The sequence below is a fragment of the Leopardus geoffroyi genome, chromosome D4 (genome assembly GCF_018350155.1).
Source record: "Leopardus geoffroyi isolate Oge1 chromosome D4, O.geoffroyi_Oge1_pat1.0, whole genome shotgun sequence".
NCBI lineage: Eukaryota > Metazoa > Chordata > Mammalia > Carnivora > Felidae > Leopardus > Leopardus geoffroyi.
This window is the reverse complement of record NC_059342.1, coordinates 58,407,414-58,427,277: the sequence shown is the minus strand read 5'-3', so window position 1 is coordinate 58,427,277 and position 19,864 is coordinate 58,407,414. Positions and strand designations below refer to the sequence as shown.

The 19,864-nt window shown below is 39.2% G+C and overlaps 1 protein-coding gene across 3 annotated transcripts in view; it reads right to left on the bottom strand.

Annotated features, from left to right (window-relative positions):
* The window catches only part of MELK (maternal embryonic leucine zipper kinase), a 93,908-nt gene that overhangs the window by 14,201 nt on the left and 59,843 nt on the right, over window positions 1-19,864 (bottom strand). For all 3 annotated transcript variants that reach the window (XM_045469076.1, XM_045469077.1, XM_045469078.1), the window contains exons 12-14: window positions 13,602-13,733; window positions 9,619-9,741; window positions 3,332-3,563 (exon numbers count right to left, since the gene is read on the bottom strand). In XM_045469076.1, the coding sequence (XP_045325032.1) occupies window positions 3,332-3,563; window positions 9,619-9,741; window positions 13,602-13,733 (487 nt within the window). The remainder of the gene's footprint in view (window positions 1-3,331; window positions 3,564-9,618; window positions 9,742-13,601; window positions 13,734-19,864) is intronic.

The window sequence follows — 19,864 nt, the reverse complement described above, 5'->3', positions numbered from 1 at the left end:
TTATTATAAATATTATATGACAAATTTAAATAGATCATATAAATACAGATTTTATGACTACTGATTCTCCTTTCTATAAACAAAAGTCAATCTGTATTTATACAAGGATTCAATTTGTACTTTTATTTTTTTTATTTTTTCAACGTTTATTTATTTTTGGGACAGAGAGAGACAGAGCATGAACGGGGGAGGGGCAGAGAGAGAGGGAGACACAGAATCAGAAATAGGCTCCAGGCTCTGAGCCATCAGCCCAGAGCCTGACGCGGGGCTCGAACTCACGGACCGCGAGATCGTGACCTGGCTGAAGTCGGACGCTTAACCGACTGCGCCACCCAGGCGCCCCCAATTTGTGCTTTTAATTGAAAATAGTATTGAGAGGTATTCATTCAATTCTTTGCCCTACTCAACTCCTGTTAGGCAAAGAGAACAGTCCCCGTGAAGGCTTGACAAAAGCTTTAAACAGTGTGAGCTTTTGTTATTTTTATATTCTAGAATATAAATTCTATTCTAGAATTTTGTGTTTCATTCTAGTAGGGTATTTGTATCCAGATAATTTGTGACAAATTCACAATAACAAATCTGGTTACCACTATTTAGTTAACTTTTTGTTTATGATCTAAAAGTTGCATACCCTTTAGAGGGAACAACACTTTATAACAAGCATATGATATCAAGTTTTTAAGATGACATTAAAGATTTTGTTTTGTTTTGTTTTGTTTATGACTATCAGGACTATTTTCACTGATTCCATGAGAACAAGAAAATAATATCTCTGAAAATATTTTCATCTTTCTATACAAGGAGTATCTACTATTATACATAGTTACTCGTTGATGAAGTATTGCTGACTATATTGTACCAGATTAAGAAAAGTGATTAATGTTTATGTGAAAAATGACTCAGATGAAAGAAAGTAAAGTACACAGCACTAATGGAAGCTATCAATTGGGGCTTTAGCCAGTAGCTTCTGTAGGTGGCTCTTATGTTTAAAGAAAAATAGCCAATAATAACTTTAGACGAACACAATCTTTCTCACAAACTGAAAGGAAGTTTTCTATGCAAACTGATGATACATTAAGATTATAAATTCCAAACTATCCATGTTTCAAAACTTTCAGAATTACATAAAAAGTTAAAACACACAGGAGCTTGGGTGGCTAAGTTGGTTAAGCATCCAACTTCAGCCCAGATCATAATCTCGTGGTTTGTGGGTTCAAGCCCCGTGTCGGGCTCTGTGCTGACAGCTCAGAGCCTGAAGCCTGCTTCAGATTCTGTGTGTCCCTCTCTCTCTCTCTGTCCCTCCCCCGCTCACACTCTGTCTCTCTCTCTCTCTAAGATAAACATTAAAAAAAAATTTTTTTAAGTTAAAAACACATACCCAATAATAGAAGGAACTATAGGCATCAAAGTCTTAAAAAAAAAAAAAAAAAAAAAAAGCCCTCTGAGGCGCCTGGGTGGCTCAGTCTATTGAGCCTCCGACCTCAGCTCAGGTCATGATCTCACAGCTCGTGGGTTTGAACCCCACATCGGGCTCTGTGCTGACAGCTCGGAGCCTGGAGCCTGCTTCGGATTCTGTGTCTCCCTCTCTCTCTGCCCCTAATCCACTCACAGTCTGTCTCTGTCTCTCTCAAAAATAAATAAACATTTAAAATTAAAAAAAAAAAAAAGCCCTCAATGAGTTAAAGTCCATCTTATCTCCCTACCCAACCCCGATTCACAAACGATACTGTAGCTATATTAACAAGTAACAGAAGAGAAATACCCCATTAGGAAAAAAATGCAATAGCAGCTACTACTAGTAACATCCGACCTTAGTATCCAAACGTTACCTCACTGAACCCTCATAACAACCCCAGGCAGCTATACATGCTTATCACACCAAACTAGCTAGCTTCACAATTCTGGGGAAAGTGTTGTTTGAGCTGATGAACGAGAGAATGCAATTAACAGAATAACAGAACTTCCAGTAAATATTCTGACAAAGTTGATCATAATATCTTTACAAGAAGTAGAGCTCTGGAACTGGCTATCAGGCCCATTAGCAAATTAGAAGCACAATGGCAGGACATGATTTAGCAGCACTTCACATGGCAAGGTCTTGGAGTTTGGGTTCATTAGGCTCTTAACATAAAACAAGAGTAGGTTACAACTGCTAGAAAAAAAGGCCAAAAAGGTTTAGGAGTCATTTTAAAAAGTGACTTGGGGGCACCTAGGTGGCTCAGTCAGTTGAGCATCCGACTCTTGATTTGGGCTCAGGTCATGATCCCAGGGTCGTGGGAACAAGCCCTGTGTCAGGCTCCATGCTGAACGTGGAGCCTGCTTAAGATTCATTCTCTCTCTCTCTCTCTCTCTCTCTCTCTCTCTCTCTTCCTCTCCCTCTCCCTCTCTCTCCCTCTGCCCCTCTGCCCCACTCACGCTCACGCTCTCTAAAAATAACAATTTTTTTAAAAAGTGACATAGACTAGATCACAATAAATAAAACCCCTTCAGGCTCTCTCTAATTCATTCTTTCTTTCAACAGATATGGCCCCACTATATACCAGGCACTGGGCACCTACTAAGTACCAGACAATAAAGATGACCCCTACCACATACTATGCCATGTTGCAAAAATGGCAGACAGAATCTCTACTCTCATGATGCTTACAGTCTTATCCCGATGAGACCCAGCACTAGAAAACTGGGTTCAGTTCTAGGAACTGACAAAATAGAATGTGCCTAAATGAGGCCAGCAAGAAAACACTGAGGTGTCATACAAGAAACCACTTAAATAATTGGTGATGACTGAGCTGATAAGGAAACCAAGGGCAATGAGAAAGTTGTAATATCTGGACGCAGATCTAGATCTCTAGAAGGACATGACTATGAGTGCTTCTGAAATATGAGCAAGAGCAGGATCAGATACCAGAACTAGAGATCCAGATGAGTGAGATCTCAGGGCTCAGCAGAGACTTCAGTTTTAGTCACCATAAGTGGGGGCAAAGGAGAAAACAAAGTCTAAATCTGGATATATGACCTTGGGCAAATCACTCGTCTGAGCCTTGTGTTCTTCAGCTGTGAAAAAAACAGGTGGATGAAATGAGCTCTAACTTGCCTTTCGGCTTTGATATTCTATGATGCTATACTTCAACTTTACATATGTGAAAAAGAGAAAAAATATCAATAGAAGTTGACTAATATGCTTTCATTTCAACCAATGCAAATAATATAGGATAAAAAAAAGCATAAATTCCTGAGGGCAATGCTAGCCATTTCCGACCTATTATGTGCTTAGATGGTAAGAATAGAATTTGAAGGTACTTTACCACTGATCAGTACATATAGCAAATACCTTTTGAGGGTGTAGTGTAATGATTTGGTGTGGAGAGTATTTCTCTCTTATGCTGGTTCTTATTAACTGGAGTCTTTGGCTCAGGAAATACAAAGCACTCATCATTCTTTACAGCAGACTTAGGCGTATATACATTCTCTTTGTTCTTTAATTTATTGGCAGATGCTCTGCATAATACTGGAGTTAATGATTTAGATTCCAGACCATTTGATTCTGTCCAATGCTTGGCAAACTGGAAAAAAAAAAGTTACTGGATAAAGCACAATGAAGAAGAAGAAAAGTCAATTTCTCTACAACATGCCTTACTCATTTGCAAATTACCATGCACCATTTTTACTAAAATGAAATACTCTCAAAAGGATATTATTGGCAATACCAGGAAATTTAAAAATGTATATTCAATTCTCTTTAGTACACGTAGATCACTTTAGTCTGTTCTACTGACAGATCATTTTCAACATGTTTTAGGCTGAGTGTTAAATCAAACACACCCAGATCTCAGGCAATACTCAGAATGGTCACAATTAAATCCCTGGGGAATTGTTTCCCATGCCTAGATTCCCATGGTTTGTCTCTAATGTGTACCAAAAACTAAGTGTTTAGTGATTACAGCAGAAAACCCATGTTAAAATACTCTTAACAGAAATGTTGCATACAAAATATTTTTTAATCATTTTGGATTTATGGTTGAGCTTGCAAAAAAGTAAGGAAAATCCTCAGAGGCTAAACTAAGAAGAGGAGCATGAATCCAGAGATATAATAAAGGCTGAAGCTGTCCATTGCTCTAAGGCCATCTACCTACCACCTCGGATAACCGGCAGCATGGACGTTAACAGCCATGGAAGCCTTAGGCCTATGCAAGGTGGTAAGTTAGAACCAAAGTGCTCATGAAAAGCCAGAGGGGGCTATAACTAAAATGAAAGGCAGGGTGGGGTGGCTCGGTCAGTGAATCATCCGACTTCAGCTCAGGTCTTGATCTCACGGTTGCCCCACGACCACGACAAGCCTTTGTCAGGCTCCCTGCTGATAGGACACAACCTGCTTGGGATTCTCTCTCTCCCTCTCTCTGCCCCTCCCCAACTTGTGGTTTCTCTCTCTCCAAAACAAATAGACTTAAAAAACAAAACAAAACTAGGGGCACCAGGGTGGCTCAGTCAGTTAAGCCTCTGACTTTGGCTCAGGTCATGATCTCATGGTTCATGGGTTCGAGCCCCACATAAGGCTTTGTGCTAACAGTGCAGAGCCTGAAACCTGCTTCAGATTCTGCGTCTCCCTCTCTCTCTTCCCCTCCCACTCTTCCTCTCTCTCTCTCCCTCTCTCTCAAAAATAAATAAACATTGGGGTGACTGAGTGGCTCAGTCGGTTAAGCGTCCGACTTCATCTCAGGTCATGATCTCGCGGTTTGTGAGTTCGAGCCCCGCGTCAGGCTCTGGGCTGAGAGCTCACAGCCTGGAGCCTGCTTCAGATTCTGTGTCTCCCACTGTCTGCCCCTCCGCTGCTTGCACTCTGTCTCTTGCACTGTCTCAAAAATAAATAAACATTAACAATAATAATTAATTAATTAATTAAACATTAAAAAAATTATTTTAAAAAATCTAAAATCAGGGCAGAAAACATGAATAGACACTTCTCTAAAGAAGACATCCAGATGGCCAACAGGCACATGAAAAGATGCTCAACGTCGCTCCTCATCAGGGAAATACAAATCAAAACCACACTCAGATATCACCTCACGCCAGTCAGAGTGGCCAAAATGAACAAATCAGGAGACTATAGATGCTGGAGAGGATGTGGAGAAACGGGAACCCTCTTGCACTGTTGGTGGGAATGCAAATTGGTGCAGCCACTCTGGAAAACAGTGTGGACGTTCCTCAGAAAATTAAAAATAGACCTACCCTATGACCCAGCAATAGCACTGCTAGGAATTTACCCAAGGGATACAGGAGTACTGATGCATAGGGGCACTTGTACCCCAATGTCTATATCAGCACTCTCAACAATAGCCAAATTATGGAAAGAGCCTAAATGTCCATCAGCTGATGAATGGATAAAGAAATTGTGGTTTATATACACAATGGAGTACTACGTGGCAATGAGAAAGAATGAAATATGGCCCTTTGTAGCAACGTGGATGGAACTGGAGAGTGTGATGCTAAGTGAAATAAGCCATACAGAGAAAGACAGATACCATATGTTTTCACTCTTATGTGGATCCTGAGAAACTTAACAGAAACCCATGGGGGAGGGGAAGGAAAAAAAAAAAAAAAGAGGTTAGAGGGGGAGAGAGCCAAAGCATAAAAGACTCTTAAAAACTGAGAACAGGGGCGCCTGGGTGGCGCAGTCGGTTAAGCGTCCGACTTCAGCCAGGTCACGATCTCGCGGTCCGTGAGTTCGAGCCCCGCGTCAGGCTCTGGGCTGATGGCTCAGAGCCTGGAGCCTGTTTCCGATTCTGTGTCTCCCTCTCTCTCTGCCCCTCCCCCGTTCATGCTCTGTCTCTCTCTGTCCCAAAAATAAATAAACGTTGAAAAAAAAATTTAAAAAAAAAAAAAAAAAAAACAAAAAAAAAACTGAGAACAAACTGAGGGTTGATGGGGGGTGGGAGGAAGGGGAGGGTGGGTGATGGGTATTGAGGAGGGCACCTTTTGGGATGAGCACTGGGTGTTGTATGGAAACCAATTTGACAATAAATTTCATATATTGAAAAAAATAAAAAAATAAAAAAAATAAAATAAAAAATCTAAAATCAAACTGTGAATTAAATATAAATCCGCCCTGTAAAGAGGACAGCACAACAATGTTGTCTGTCCTAGGCTTAACTCTGGAGAAGCAAAATTCCCCTTTAATAATTTGCAATTTCACATAAGTTTAGGGACCAAATTCATACTTTCTGCATGGTCCTATGTGCATTCAAGGAAAATACAATCCCTAGCTCTTAAAAACCATTCCAGAGAATAAAAAAGGAACACATCCCAATTCATTTTAGAAGACTACTATAATCACAATACCAAAATCAGATGGATGGAAAAGAATGCAAGTAGAGAAGAAAGACTTTCATGCATTATTTGACATTGTTCTATATTGTCTAAATGTTTTACAAGATGAATGTATCCATGTATAATGTCTGTAATAATAAAACTAAAATTTACATAAGAAAAAAAGACTTATATGAGACAGAAAACTATAGGACATTTTCATTTAAGAACAAAGAAGCAAAAATTCTAAACAAAATATTAGCAAACTAACCCCAGCAGTGTATTAAAAAGATAGTAAACTGGGCTTATATAAAGAATACAAGACTGGCTTAACATCATAACTATTGATATAACATATAACAAACTACATTATTTAATGTAGTTAATCAACTAGTGAAAGAAACAAAAATAGATGATTTTCTCAATAGGTATTTTCTACAATACAGATTCATGACTTTAAACAAATCTTAGGGATGGATGCCTGGTGGCTCAGTTGGTTAAGCGTCCAACACAGGCTCAGGTCATGATCTCGCGTATTGGTGAGTTCAAAGTCCCGCGTCAAGCTCTATGCTGACAGCTCAGAGCCTGAAGCCTGCTTCAGATTCTATGTCTCCCTCCCTCTCTGCCCCTCCCCTGCTCACACTCTGTGTCTCAAAAATAAACAAACACTATAAAAGAAAAATTTAAACAAATCTTAGCAAACCAGAACTAAATGAAAAACAGGTCTTAACTTGAAAAAGACAGGGTGGGAGGTGCAGTGAAGAGAGAGGAAGGCTGACAAGGAGAAGGAAAGTGAGGGAGAGTGGGAAGGGGAAGGTTTAAGAGGGAGAGGGAGAACATACATCATACTTAATGATAAAAGAAGTATTCTTTTTTACAACTTGGAAAAACAGTGTCTGCTATATTGCTAGGTCTACTAAGTGCAGTAATAAAAAAAAAACAAAAGATATCAAAGGTTTAAGAATTAGAAAGGAAGAGGGGTGCCTGGGTGGTTCAGTTGGTTAAGCATCTGACTTTGGCTCAAGTCATGAACGCATGGTTCATGAGTTCGAGCCTCGTATCAGGCTCTGTGCTGACAGCTCAGAGCCTGAAGCCTGCTTGGATTCTGTGTCTCCCTCTCTCTCTGCCCTTCTCCTGCTCACAGTCTCTCTCTCTCTCAATCACTCAAAAAATAAATTAATTAATTAATTAAAAAAATGTTAATAAAAGAATTAGAAAGCAGAAACAAAACTGCCACCCATAGATGATATACTTTTGTACACAGAACACTCAAAAAAATATACAGACACATTATAAGAATTTAAGAGTTTAGGAAAGTTACTGAATATAAGATCATTCACAAAAATCAATTTCATATCTATACACCAGTAACAGATACAAAACTGTGATTTTAAAAGACCTACCACTCCCAACAGCAATAAAAAAATAAGAGTATTTAGGAATAAATCTAACAAAAATATAAGACCTTTCTAGGGAAATTTATAAAACTTTATTAAAAGCAATTAACTAAAACCTAATAAATGAAGAGACATACTATGTTTATGGATAGGGGGATTTGAGGGTCTAGATTTCAATTTTTCCCAAGTTGAATCTTAAATTCAATGCAATTTCAATTTTTGAGTGTATGTGAAGTTTGTCCAAATGATTCTAAAATGTATATGGAAATGCAAAGGGATAAGAATAGCCAAGACATCCTTAAAGAAGAATTGGCCAACCAGAGAGAAGAACTATTACAAAATTAAAGTAATTAAGATATGTAGTAGAGGTGAAAAAAAAAATCAATAAAACAAAATATAGCCCAGAAACAGATACACTCCTATGACAACTTGATATATGATCAAAGCATCACTGTAGGTCTGGTGGTGAAAGAATGGACTTTTATTTATTTATTTTTTTTTTTATTTTATTTTTGGGACAGAGAGAGACAGAGCATGAACGGGGGAGGGGCAGAGAGAGAGGGAGACACAGAATCGGAAACAGGCTCCAGGCTCTGAGCCATCAGCCCAGAGCCTGACGCGGGGCTCGAACTCCCGGACCGCGAGATCGTGACCTGGCTGAAGTCGGACGCTTAACCGACTGTGCCACCCAGGCGCCCCAAGAATGGACTTTTAAATGTAGGAGACATAACTTTATACTCACCAGATTAGAAAATATTAAAATATTAAATAGCCAAAAATATCAAGTATTAATAAATATGTAAAGCAATGGGAACAGTCTTCTACTTCTGGTTGAAATATACTTAATAAAACCACTTTGGGGAAAAAACTGGCATTATCTGTTAACGCTGAAGATACTCATTCCACTCCTAAGTATATATGTGATAGCACTCTTACACATATGTAATAGGGGCCCTGCTGCACACAAGAGTTAGCCTAGCAGGTCCTGGATGGAAGCTGGGTAACCCAGCTTTTAGAAAATTCCCAACATTGTTGGGATAAGTCTGTTTGTATGGCTGGAGCACCAAACCCTGCTGTACCAGACTGTACAGACTACAAGCAGTGTGATTTATGATGAATGACAGCTTTTCTTCTAGAAGTCTAGAATTTCTGTGATTGTGACGAATTCCACCAACATAGAGAGCCTGTGTAACCAGCCCCAGTAAAAACTTTGGATTCTAAGTCTCTAGTGAGCTTCCCTGAGTAGAAACATGCACACCTGCTCCTGTATTTCACTGCTGTCAAAGAGAGTGCACTCTGCGTGGCCCCCTCAGAGAGAGTGGAGGAATAACATTCACTGTACATCCAATAAGTTCAACAAATGCCAAATAAGATTTAAAAAAAAAAAAAAAAAAAAGATTATCAAAAGGAGAAGAAAACAGATCAGTTGCTGCTCTGAGTTGGGGGGAATAGGGAGTTGGCTACAATGAGGGACTCTAGGAGAGGGGGCAACAGAACTGTTCTTGATTTTGATGGTGGTCACAGGACTGTATGCATTTGTCAAAACACACAGAACTGCACACTAAAACAGTGTTAACAAATAGTTAACTATATGTAAGCTGTACTTCATTTTTGGAAAGGGGGAGGGGAGGGGAAGGGAGGGCAGGGGGAAAAAAGACAAGCGAAAAGAGGAACAGTAAAGTGCTCTAAAATGGAATCTTGGCTTTGTTCAACTTGGAAATAAATGGCTTCCCTTTTGTTCATATTCCAACAAATCTCTCATTAATGTCTTCAATGGCTTAGGAATTCATTAAATTTGCAAGCACACACCCAATACCGTATATTACACAGACTTACTATACATACTCACATTAGAGTCTAGATGTTTTTATAATTTAGGCAACATACACTGCTTTAAATAGTAAAATAAATAACCAACCTGTGGTGTTTGTGGGGTGGTCACACCTATTGATGAACTGTCTCCACACCAGTCATAGTCTATCAATCCAGCCACATCATTTTCATCACTTGTTGTCATATCTTCTAGACTCAGATTCTTTGACTATTCAAAAAATAGAAGAACTCAGAGACAACGCCATCATGGTTCGATTTTTAAAAGATTATGTTCGAGGCACAGGGCAAGGCCCTGGAAGCAGAAACAAATCAGATAGTATACTAAAGGAGCTCACCATCCAGGACAGAAAACAGGAAGTCAAAAAATGCCAATACAAATTATGAGGAGAATCTGTGACTCTCAAACATGTCTTGGAACATGTTTACATATATACTCTTTAGCCAAAGATAAATTTGGCTTTATTATCAGATAATCACTATAACACCAGAGAAACAACTCGACTGCAAATCTACAAAAAAAAAGCTCTGGGGTGCCTGGGTGCCTCAGTCAGTTAAACATCCGACTTTGGCTCAGGTCATGATCTCATGGTTCGTGAGTTCAAGCCCCCCATTGGACTCTGTGCTCACAGCTCAAGCCTGGAGCCAGCTTCGGAATCTGTGAATCCCTCTCTCTCTGCCCCTCTCCTGCTCACTCTGTCTCTCAAAAAATAAATAAATGTTTCAAAAAAAAAAAAAAAAAGCGCTCTAACAAAGTAGAAAACATAAAAGAAATGACTTTGAAATACAGGTTTCTTTTTTTGCAAATACATGCAGAATATGTAGCAATTTTTCCCAGTAGGAATAAACTAGCTTTAAGACAGGTCAGCTGGGGACAGAGTATTTGGGGTCCTGTGCTAACAATACCCCCACAGTCATTTATCTCCCCCCCCCTCCATAAACTAAGGGTATACTAGACACACCCTAAATTCTATGACTATGGAGTGTAATTGGATCTTTTATTTCTCCCTCCTTCCATTTCCGAAATTCAACATCTAGTTAAGCCAGCCAGACAATTTTACTTGAATTTCTCATACGTCACCATTTACTTTCCAGTCCCACTGCCACTGTTCTAATTCAAGGACACATCTTCTCAGACCTGAACTATTCAAACAGACAGTATGGTCTGTGCCACCAGTGTTTCTACCCTCTCAACCAGGGATGACAGAGTTCTCCAATTATCATCAACTAGAACTGGCTACATGGAGTGCTAGCCGGAGAAAAATACTAAAGCTAAATCTAGGCTCAGTGGAGAAAAGTAACGAACGATGGCCATCCCGAGCACTGCCATAGAGAGTAACAGCACACACACATCCCTAACTGAACAAGTCTATATACCACTGGATACATTTTTCAAAATTACAGTCCTGTCAAGTGACTTATCCTATCTTGCTCAAAAATCAATGGTTCCCATTACCTATAGCATAAAGTCTAACCCTTCTGACATGGCATTTCAAAGCTCTCTACAATCTAGCTCTCACCTACCCTCCCAACTCACTCCCTCCTTCTCTTCCTCTTACTTTCGCCCTCTTGACCTCTCAATCTTTAGCCAAACCAAATCTTTAACCAATCTGATTCCTGGATCAGACTGTATTATTGTCTTGCTGAAAATGCCATCTGCTGATTAGCAGTTCAGGATTACTTACTTTCTTATAAACAACACCTCAGAGAAAAAAGGGTGATTCTACCAAAGGGGAGAACAGTACAAAGAAACTATGTTTCAAGTTTTAATGATTTGCATAAAAAGCAGAAAATAACTCAAAATTTTATTTCTACACTATTTCTTATTATTAAAATATCTACCTACCATAAAAATTGATTCAATAATGCCCAAATAATTACACGATCAGGGTCAATGCTCATTAGTTGAAAGAGAAGAGTAGGTATCTTCCCAGATACTTGAATACTTCATAATTCTTAGAAGCAGGTGAATTGAGATTGGGCCAATCCAGATGTAAGAAAATTCAATGGCTTAGGAAAATATCTCAGAACTGTTAACAAAGGTGTTATAAATGTAAAAATTTTGCTGAAGTTTATTCTAGGTACAGACTTATCTAATGCCATTCTGCAATTACCTTGATCAGAAACAGAGTTCATGATTTTGTGTTCTCTTTGACCCCAAGATCTTCACTTCAGTCTGAAAGTTTAAAGGGTCTGGAAATGTGGGCAGGATGAGTGACAGGACAACTCATGGAGTCCATGGGTAAAAGATCTGTCTGGGCATGGTGTATTCACCAATCCAACAAAACTCTCCAAGAATAGACTAGAAAACCATCCCAGGAATGACATTATTTCACTTCAGAGATCCCTTTATACTTTTAAGTGTAGCTCCTGGTACTTAAAAAAAAAAACCCGTACACTTTTAAGTAAAGCTCCTGGCACTTTTAGTGCTTAGTTTGGCCAAAAGACCAACTAGGGAGGAAAGGAGAGAGGCAGAGACTGACAGGGTCTGGAAGGGACATAAGATTCCCTATACCTGCAGCACATGATTGATAAGTGCCATAAAGAGAGATCTAGGGGCGCCTGGGTGGCTCAGTTGGTTAAGCGACCGACTTCGGCTCAGGTCATGATCTTGCAGTTTGTGAGTTCGAGCCCCGCATCAGGCTCTGTGCTGACAGCTCAGAGCCTGGAGCCTGCTTCAGATTCTATGTCACACCCTCTCTCTACCCCTCCCCTGCTCACGCTCTGTGTCTCTGTCTCTCAATAATAAATAAACATTTAAAAAAAAAAAGAGAGAGAGAGAGATCTAAATGAAACATTAAAGGAATTCAGGGAGGTCAGAGGAAGATTCAACACAAGATCATGAAAAAGGTAGCTTTTCTTTTGACATAATTTTGAGAGGCAGAGAAATAAAATCACCTCACACATAGTCATTTGGGCTATACTGGATTAAATAAAGAGAGCTAACTACCTCTCTCTCTGAGAATAATGAAAGTACAATTTCCTAGTGCTAGACTAATTTAAATTGCAACCTAAATTAATCAGACTGATTATATTCCAAAGTTCCCACACCCATCCAGCAAAGGATTTGGAAGGCAGTATTTTAAACCATGGGAGGTAACAAAAACTCAGAAGATAGAGACTAATAGGAGTTCTTAGGAATGACATGGTGCTTCCAAAAATGTAAAGCTTCTCCATCATTCTAAACACTCATGACAAAGAAAAAATGAGACAAAAAGGACAAAAGTAGAAAAAATATGGTCACAACAAATTCATACAAGGTATTTGAGTTATATGAGCTATAACTATTGCTCAAAACAAAAACCTAAACCATCAAATAAATGAGTATCAAAATATTCATTAAAGTATTTCATGTCATATAAAAGACAATACATCCTATTTTCAGAAATCTTACTCCCAATAATTTTTAAAAATTTTTATCCCCAACCCAATAATACAAGTGTCCTTTAAAAGCACTTGTATTAACTATATACATAAATTATATAAATAGGGGCACCTGCGTGGCTCAGTCAGTTAAGCGTCCAACTTCGGCTGAGGCCATGGTGTTGTGGTTCATGAGTTCAAGCCCCGTGTCAGACTCTGTGCTGATAGGTCAGAGCTTGGAGCCTGCTTCAGATTCTGTGTCTCCCTCTCTCTCTGCCCCTCCCCCGCTCACACTTTGCCTCTCAAAACTAAACATTTAAAATAAAAATTTTTAAAATAAATTATATAAATAAACACACCAAAAAAGAATGGAAAGTCACAGTCAAATAAAACTATATTATCTACAGGGAGTAGGTTTATGCATAAGTTTTATTTTCCTTTAGCTTATCTGTAACTTAAAATTCTTCTACAGCAATCAAAAATTATTTTCGTGAAAAACAAAGGGGAAGAGAGGATTATTTCCATGTCATGTTAACTTTGAAATTTTTAGAGTTCAAGTTCTGAATTTCCCATTTTCCTCACCAAAAATATTTAAATCATAAAATATCTTGCCTCTGGCTCCTTGACACCAGTGGTGGACCCACTCATCAATGGAGCAGGCATGAGGCCAGAGCAGCTGGTGTTCACACAAAAGGTTCTAACATTTACCTTGGTGTTTGTGAACGGGGTATCACTGGCTTGTCCACAGGAAAAAGAAGGAAGCCTTAAACGAACTGGTTTTCCCCGAGCCTTCTTGGCTAGCAGCAGAAGATAGGTAGCTGTGAGGTGATCATACTGCCACTGGAAAAAAGAAAAAGTTGTTTACAAGACTAAAGTTGTTTTTTGAAATAATGTTTTATTTTACATTAACTTTTTTCCATTCAGAAAAAATAACTGTCCCTTGTACCGTGTCTCCTTCACTCTCTCATATACACAGACACAGACAGACACACACACACGCACATACACACACACACACACACACTTTCCACTCCCCAGAGGGAACCACTTTTAAATACTTTAAGCTATTTTGTCTATGTTTCTATGTTGTTTATAATTTAATTTAAATTTAAATGGCTTTAAAATTTTTCTTCAGCTTCAGATATTATCTATGAATTTCCTAGTATGGAAAATAAGAACTTTCCTTCCTGCCCCATACATTCTTCCTCCCTGTATCCTCCCACTATAATTTTATGACAATTTTTAGTTAAATCAATATTTATACTACTATGATTATGTAAATAGTATTCACAACTAAGTAAGGGTAATGTTCGAAATATTTAATTGGTACCCTGACTCTAAGCAATTAGAACAGAGGCTGAGAGTGAGTAGGGTCCTGGGGGACCTGTGCCATGACAATTATTAACCTTTTAATCACTGGGTTCCAGGGGAGACTGGAGGGAGGTGCCCACGGGACCTAAGGGAGGTAATGGGCTACGGGGAGGGCACTCGTAGCAGTTCTTTACCAGTGAGTATGTAAGTATTCTAATATCTTAACAACCAATATGGAATTGCACCTAAACCATGCAGGGTACTATCTTCGCATTTCCTTCTTTAATATCTTGGTTTTCCTGAAGTTAAATAAAAAAGAGGCAGTTATTCGTCTTACTAATTCATCTGCACACTCTCCAGCACTCTTCACCTCCCCTCAACATGTCCACATACACCAGCTGATCTGGCCCCCACTCTGCTGCCATTTTGGAGACATTCCACCTGATGTGTGCATTCCATGCTCCACTCTGGACAGGCTTCTTTCTCAACCTGCAACTTAACTGTCAGTCTAGGGATTCCCTTCACCTCTATTCTACAATGTGTCCCCAGTTTCCTAGATCCTAAGGATTCCTCTTTCTTGGTCACTTGTTTGGGTGCAATATATTCTCCAGTAACTTCCTGAAAGTAGATAGATGGGAGGTAAATTTTTTGCGATCTTGCATGCCTGGTGACTGACTGCATTTCATCCTCACACTTGATTCTGGTTTGGCTGAATATACAATTTTAGGATGATAATAACTTTCAGTTTTGAAAACACTATTCCATGGTCTTCTCACTTCTTATATAACTACTGAAAAATCCAAAGTCTTTCCGATTCCAAGCCTTTGTTTATGATCTTTTGGGGATTGTTTTTGACTCTAGATATTTTTTGGATATTCCCTTTTCCCCAGTTTTCTGAAATTCCACTTTGTGCAGATCTATTTTCATCCACATTTCCAAACCCTGGCTAAGCCCCTTCATTCTTAAAAACTCAGTTCTACTACCTTAGAAACCTTCAGTTCTGGAATATTTCTTCTTGTATTATTTCTTTGATGCTTTCTTCCCTTCTTCCTTCTGTTTTGTCTTCCTGCAACTTCTATTATTTGTATGTTGGACCTTTCTTACCCATTCTCTTCTATTTATGCATCTCTTTGTCTTTAAGTTCTACTTTTGAAAGATTTTCCTTTAATTTCATTTTCAATCATTTCTACTAAGCTTTTCATTTCTGTCGTCATATCTTAAATTTTCAAGAGCTATCTCTTGAAATGTTCCTTTTTAGTCATCTTATTCTTATTTCGAAAAAGAAATAGCTTCTCTTATCTCTGAGAATATTAATTATCATTTCTTAGCCATTTTCTTCCACTCCCTGCATTATCTTCTATTTCTGAATATCTTTACTTTTCTTCCTCTTCCCCCACCCCTGGTCCCCACCACTTGTTTTGATCTCTGATTTTCATGTTAGAGGCTTTCCTTAAATGTCTAGTAATCTTTGGCTGCCTGTCTCTATTTAAAGGGGAGGAATTATAAAGCACAGCTAATTAAAGGGTCTGTGTGTAGTTTGAGGCTGCTCATCAGCTTGGGGGCTTCCCTCTATAATGAACAGACAGGAATCTAAACTCCCAACCATTAGGTATAGTAGGTCCTCCCCCTTGGCTTTTCCCTAGAAGTGAGTCTTCCAATATTTTCCCCACCCCCACTGCAAACAGGATAAATTCCTGGTTCCAGCATTCTCAGAGTTGAAGAGGGAAAGGGGTTAGAGGTAGTGGTTCACTGTTAAATATGAGGACTGCATGTGCCCATGCGTCCATTTCAAAATGGACAAGCTGTGTGTGGTACAACAGTGCCTCTTGGTCAATATCTCCTATCTTCCGCTGGGGTGAGGAAGACGTGGCTATCATGCAGCTCAAGGTAAAGAAAGGGATTTAGGGGTCCAATTGTTTCTCATACAGACTTTCAACCAATCTTCCTGTTCTACCCTACTTACTTCCCTAACTTCAGAGGTTCTGAGTACCTCTGATTCCTAAGCTTTTCTGGAGCCTAAGGTCCTAATCAATTTGTTTATTTTCTTTTCCCAATGCAGGCACTTAGCTTTCAGCTTTCTCTAAAATGCTATGTCAGCTGCCACTTACCTATTTTATAACTCCCAAAATTTTACTCACATTACTTTTTGTCTCCTCTTTTATTCCAATCACCCTTGCGAAATGTTTTACCCCTTTATTATTATTTTAGTGAGGTTTTAGCAAGTGTTGGACGTAAACATATCTGTTCAATCCATTATGTATAACTGAAAGTTTCTAAATAATGCACTCATAAGACTAGGAGACTCTACCCTATAAGAGCGTTAAATTTTAATAACATTGAATAATATTTTTTTAATGTTTATTTATTTTTGAGACAGAGAGAGACAGAGTGTGAGCAGGGTAGGGGTAGAGAGAGAGAGGGAGACACACAATCTAAAACAGGCTCCAGGTTCTGAGCTGTGAGCACAGAGCCGAGTGCGGGGCTCGAACCCACGAATTGTGAGATCATGACCCGAGCCAAAGTCGGACGCTTAACCAACTGAGCCACCCAGGCGTCCCAACATTGAATAATATTTAATGCATGTATCTCCTCAAAAGGCACATGATCCAAAAAGGTCTACTACCAAAAAGGTCTAAATAAAAACCCTGTTTTTATTAAATTTTATCAGTTAATATTTTAGATGGCCACAGTCATCATGTATGCTTTGAAATCTATAACGGACCTATCAATCGAGTGGAAGAGGTATAAAATACTGTGATAAATTATCACAGAATGTTGCCTTTAATCCAGACAGGATCAGGGGAAGGTCAGAAAAGGTTTCATGGAGAAGGTACTTGGGAACTGGGTAAAAACTATGTAGTTATAACCACTCTCCACTTTCCAAAAACTACATTCAAGATTTTTTTTTCCCCACCTGCCACATCTATGGTGTCATGTATGATAGCCCTACCTCTTTGAAAGAGATGCCATAAACTGATTACAGAATGGCTCAGAAACAAGTTGCCATTTGCGTACCAACAATGGTTTGGCACAATCCAGGCACTGTAAACAATACCTGGACAGTTTTAGATGGAGTTTTCTAAAGCTGCCTCAGAGTTTTACAACCATACTCTAACCCCTCTTTACCCCTAAGCAAAAAAAAGCATCCTTTTTATAACTTTTTTTGGCCATAGCCACTGCATACAACTCATCACAATCAGATGCACAGGGGAGTTCTGTGTTCAATAACAGATGAATCCGCACATTAGTTACATTTTCAGGTGATGTCAATCCACAAGTCTAACACAACCAATGTCTCCATTATCTTTTAGGCAGCTCCAACAGGTTTACCTATTATGAAGAAGGTTGCATTTCTAAAAACAACAACAACAACAACAACTAAAAACATTTTTAAAAAAAGAAAAAACACTTAAAACTCCCCAGCTGTTGCTCACACAGGCTAAATGTTAAAGAACTGCCCAGGCACCTGGGCTGAGGGCAGGCAAGTTACTGGTACAGAGTGTTTTGAGAAACTGAGGAGTGGCTCACTATCATTCCCCTGACCTTGGTCCTTGAGGCCTTTAAACTTCTGCCACCAGAATACAGGGAGATTTGCACTACAGGGATGGGGGAAGGGATCTGTCTTGGTCTGAACTGGTTCTCATATGCACTTGTGACCCTCAATGAAGTCCCCATACCAGATGACTGGCTGCCCCCACAAATCACAGCCACTCACAGCTGGAAGAAGAGGGGAGCAGTAAGGAAAGCAATCAGGTGGAAGGAAGCTCTGGCACCACTACTGGAAGCTCTCAGGCAGGCTACAGCGGGATAGCCTGAAATCATGACACAGTGAAACTCTAACTGCTGCATATAAAAAGCAGATTAAGAGTGCTCATGTATATAATATAAAAGCGGGACTTCTAGGAGGCCAATGTTTGACAATAATAGTGTTTCTCTCTCTGCACAAAGATCAGCAGCACCATCCCAGGATCACACTAACCTGATCTCTGTCTGTCCTGTCTAACCAGACCCCAAAGTAAAGGCAAAGCTCCTGAGGTGCCAAAAACAAGTATAACAGACACAGCAGCTGATCTCAAACCTGCTGTCCCTGAGGCTCCTTAAACTGGAAAGTTCTTAGGACCAATGTGAATTCCCTGAGACTACCTAAACCAAGATTTCTCCAACCAACACTACTGATGTTTGACCTGGATAATTCTTTCTTGTGAGGGTCTGTTCTGTGCATTGTGGGATATTTAGCAGCATCCTGGCCTCTAACCACTAGATTCCATTATCATGTACACACACCCCAGTTGTGACAACCAAAAATGTCCCGAGGGGCAAAATCACTCCCAGTTGAAAACCACTGACTGAGACCAATGCTTCTCAACTTTTAATGTACATATGTATCACTTAGGGATTTTATTAAGATACAGATTCTGATTCAATAAGTCTGAAGTAGGCTCTGAGAGTTTGCATTTCTAATAAGCACCAAGTGACGCTAATGCTGCTGGTCGAAGCATACTTTGAATAGCAAGAATTTAGAGTAGTACTTCTCAACTCCTGGCTGCATACTGCAATCACTGGGAAAGCTTTTAAAAATTCTGATGTTTAGGCCACACACCAAACCAATTAAACCGTAATCTCCGGGGGTGGGTTCTAGGCATCAGGATTAGTTTAGATTCCCAGAGGATCCACACAAGGTTGAGAATCTCACATTTAGAATGAATAGCCTATGTTCTACTCATCCCTAGTACTGGAAAGTAAGTATAAGCAGACATTTAAGAATGAGAGAAGAGTCCAAAGGAAGAAAAACTATTCCTTTTTTTCACAGCATTCTTGATGTTGTTCGTGCCTAGCTTTCAGAATCACTGAGAGCTTTAGAGATGTAACACCAGAAAACAATATCGTGCTTCATTATCTACTTTTCCTATATCAGAAGGAAAGAAAATAATCCCTATTCCCATTTCACTTTTAAGTTTGAAAATTATGTAAAGATCACATAAAGTATACTATTTTAAAGATAATTTTTCAATAGTTCTTGAAATTCTAAGTGTATTACTTTTAGGATTCAGATTTTAAAAGTCTGTGATGTGGGGCACCTGGATGGCTCAGTCAGTTAAGCATCTGACTCTTGATTTTGGCTCAGGTCACGATCTCACCGTTTGGGGGTTCGAGCCCCGCATTGGGCTCTGTGCTGACAGCTCAGAGCCTACAGCCTGCTTCGGATTCTGTGTGTGTGTGTCTCTCTCTCTCCCCCTCCCCTGCTCGGCTCTCTCTCTTCTCTCTCTCAAAAATAAATAAACGTTTAAAAATAAATAAATAAAAGTCTGTGATCACACACCAAATCTTTTCTCAATAAAATGACAGGATGTCTGGGCTGAGCTTTGAAATATCCTAGTTAGAAAAGGCAAATGGGAGAGGGGACTGGGATATAGATAAAACTGGCAAAATGTCATTAGCTGTTGAACCTGGATGATGAGTACGTGGAAGATCATTGTTAAACTGTTCTACTTTTGTAGGCATTTCAAAACTTCTAAAATGAAAAATTTAAAAGAAATCTTAGGTACCTGAAAGTCTCTATGAAAGATCATCCTAAAGAAAAAGTCATACTTTTATTTTTAAGTTGCTTAAATGGAAACTTCAAGTTCTCATTATAAAAGACTAATGAAGGGCCTTGCAGC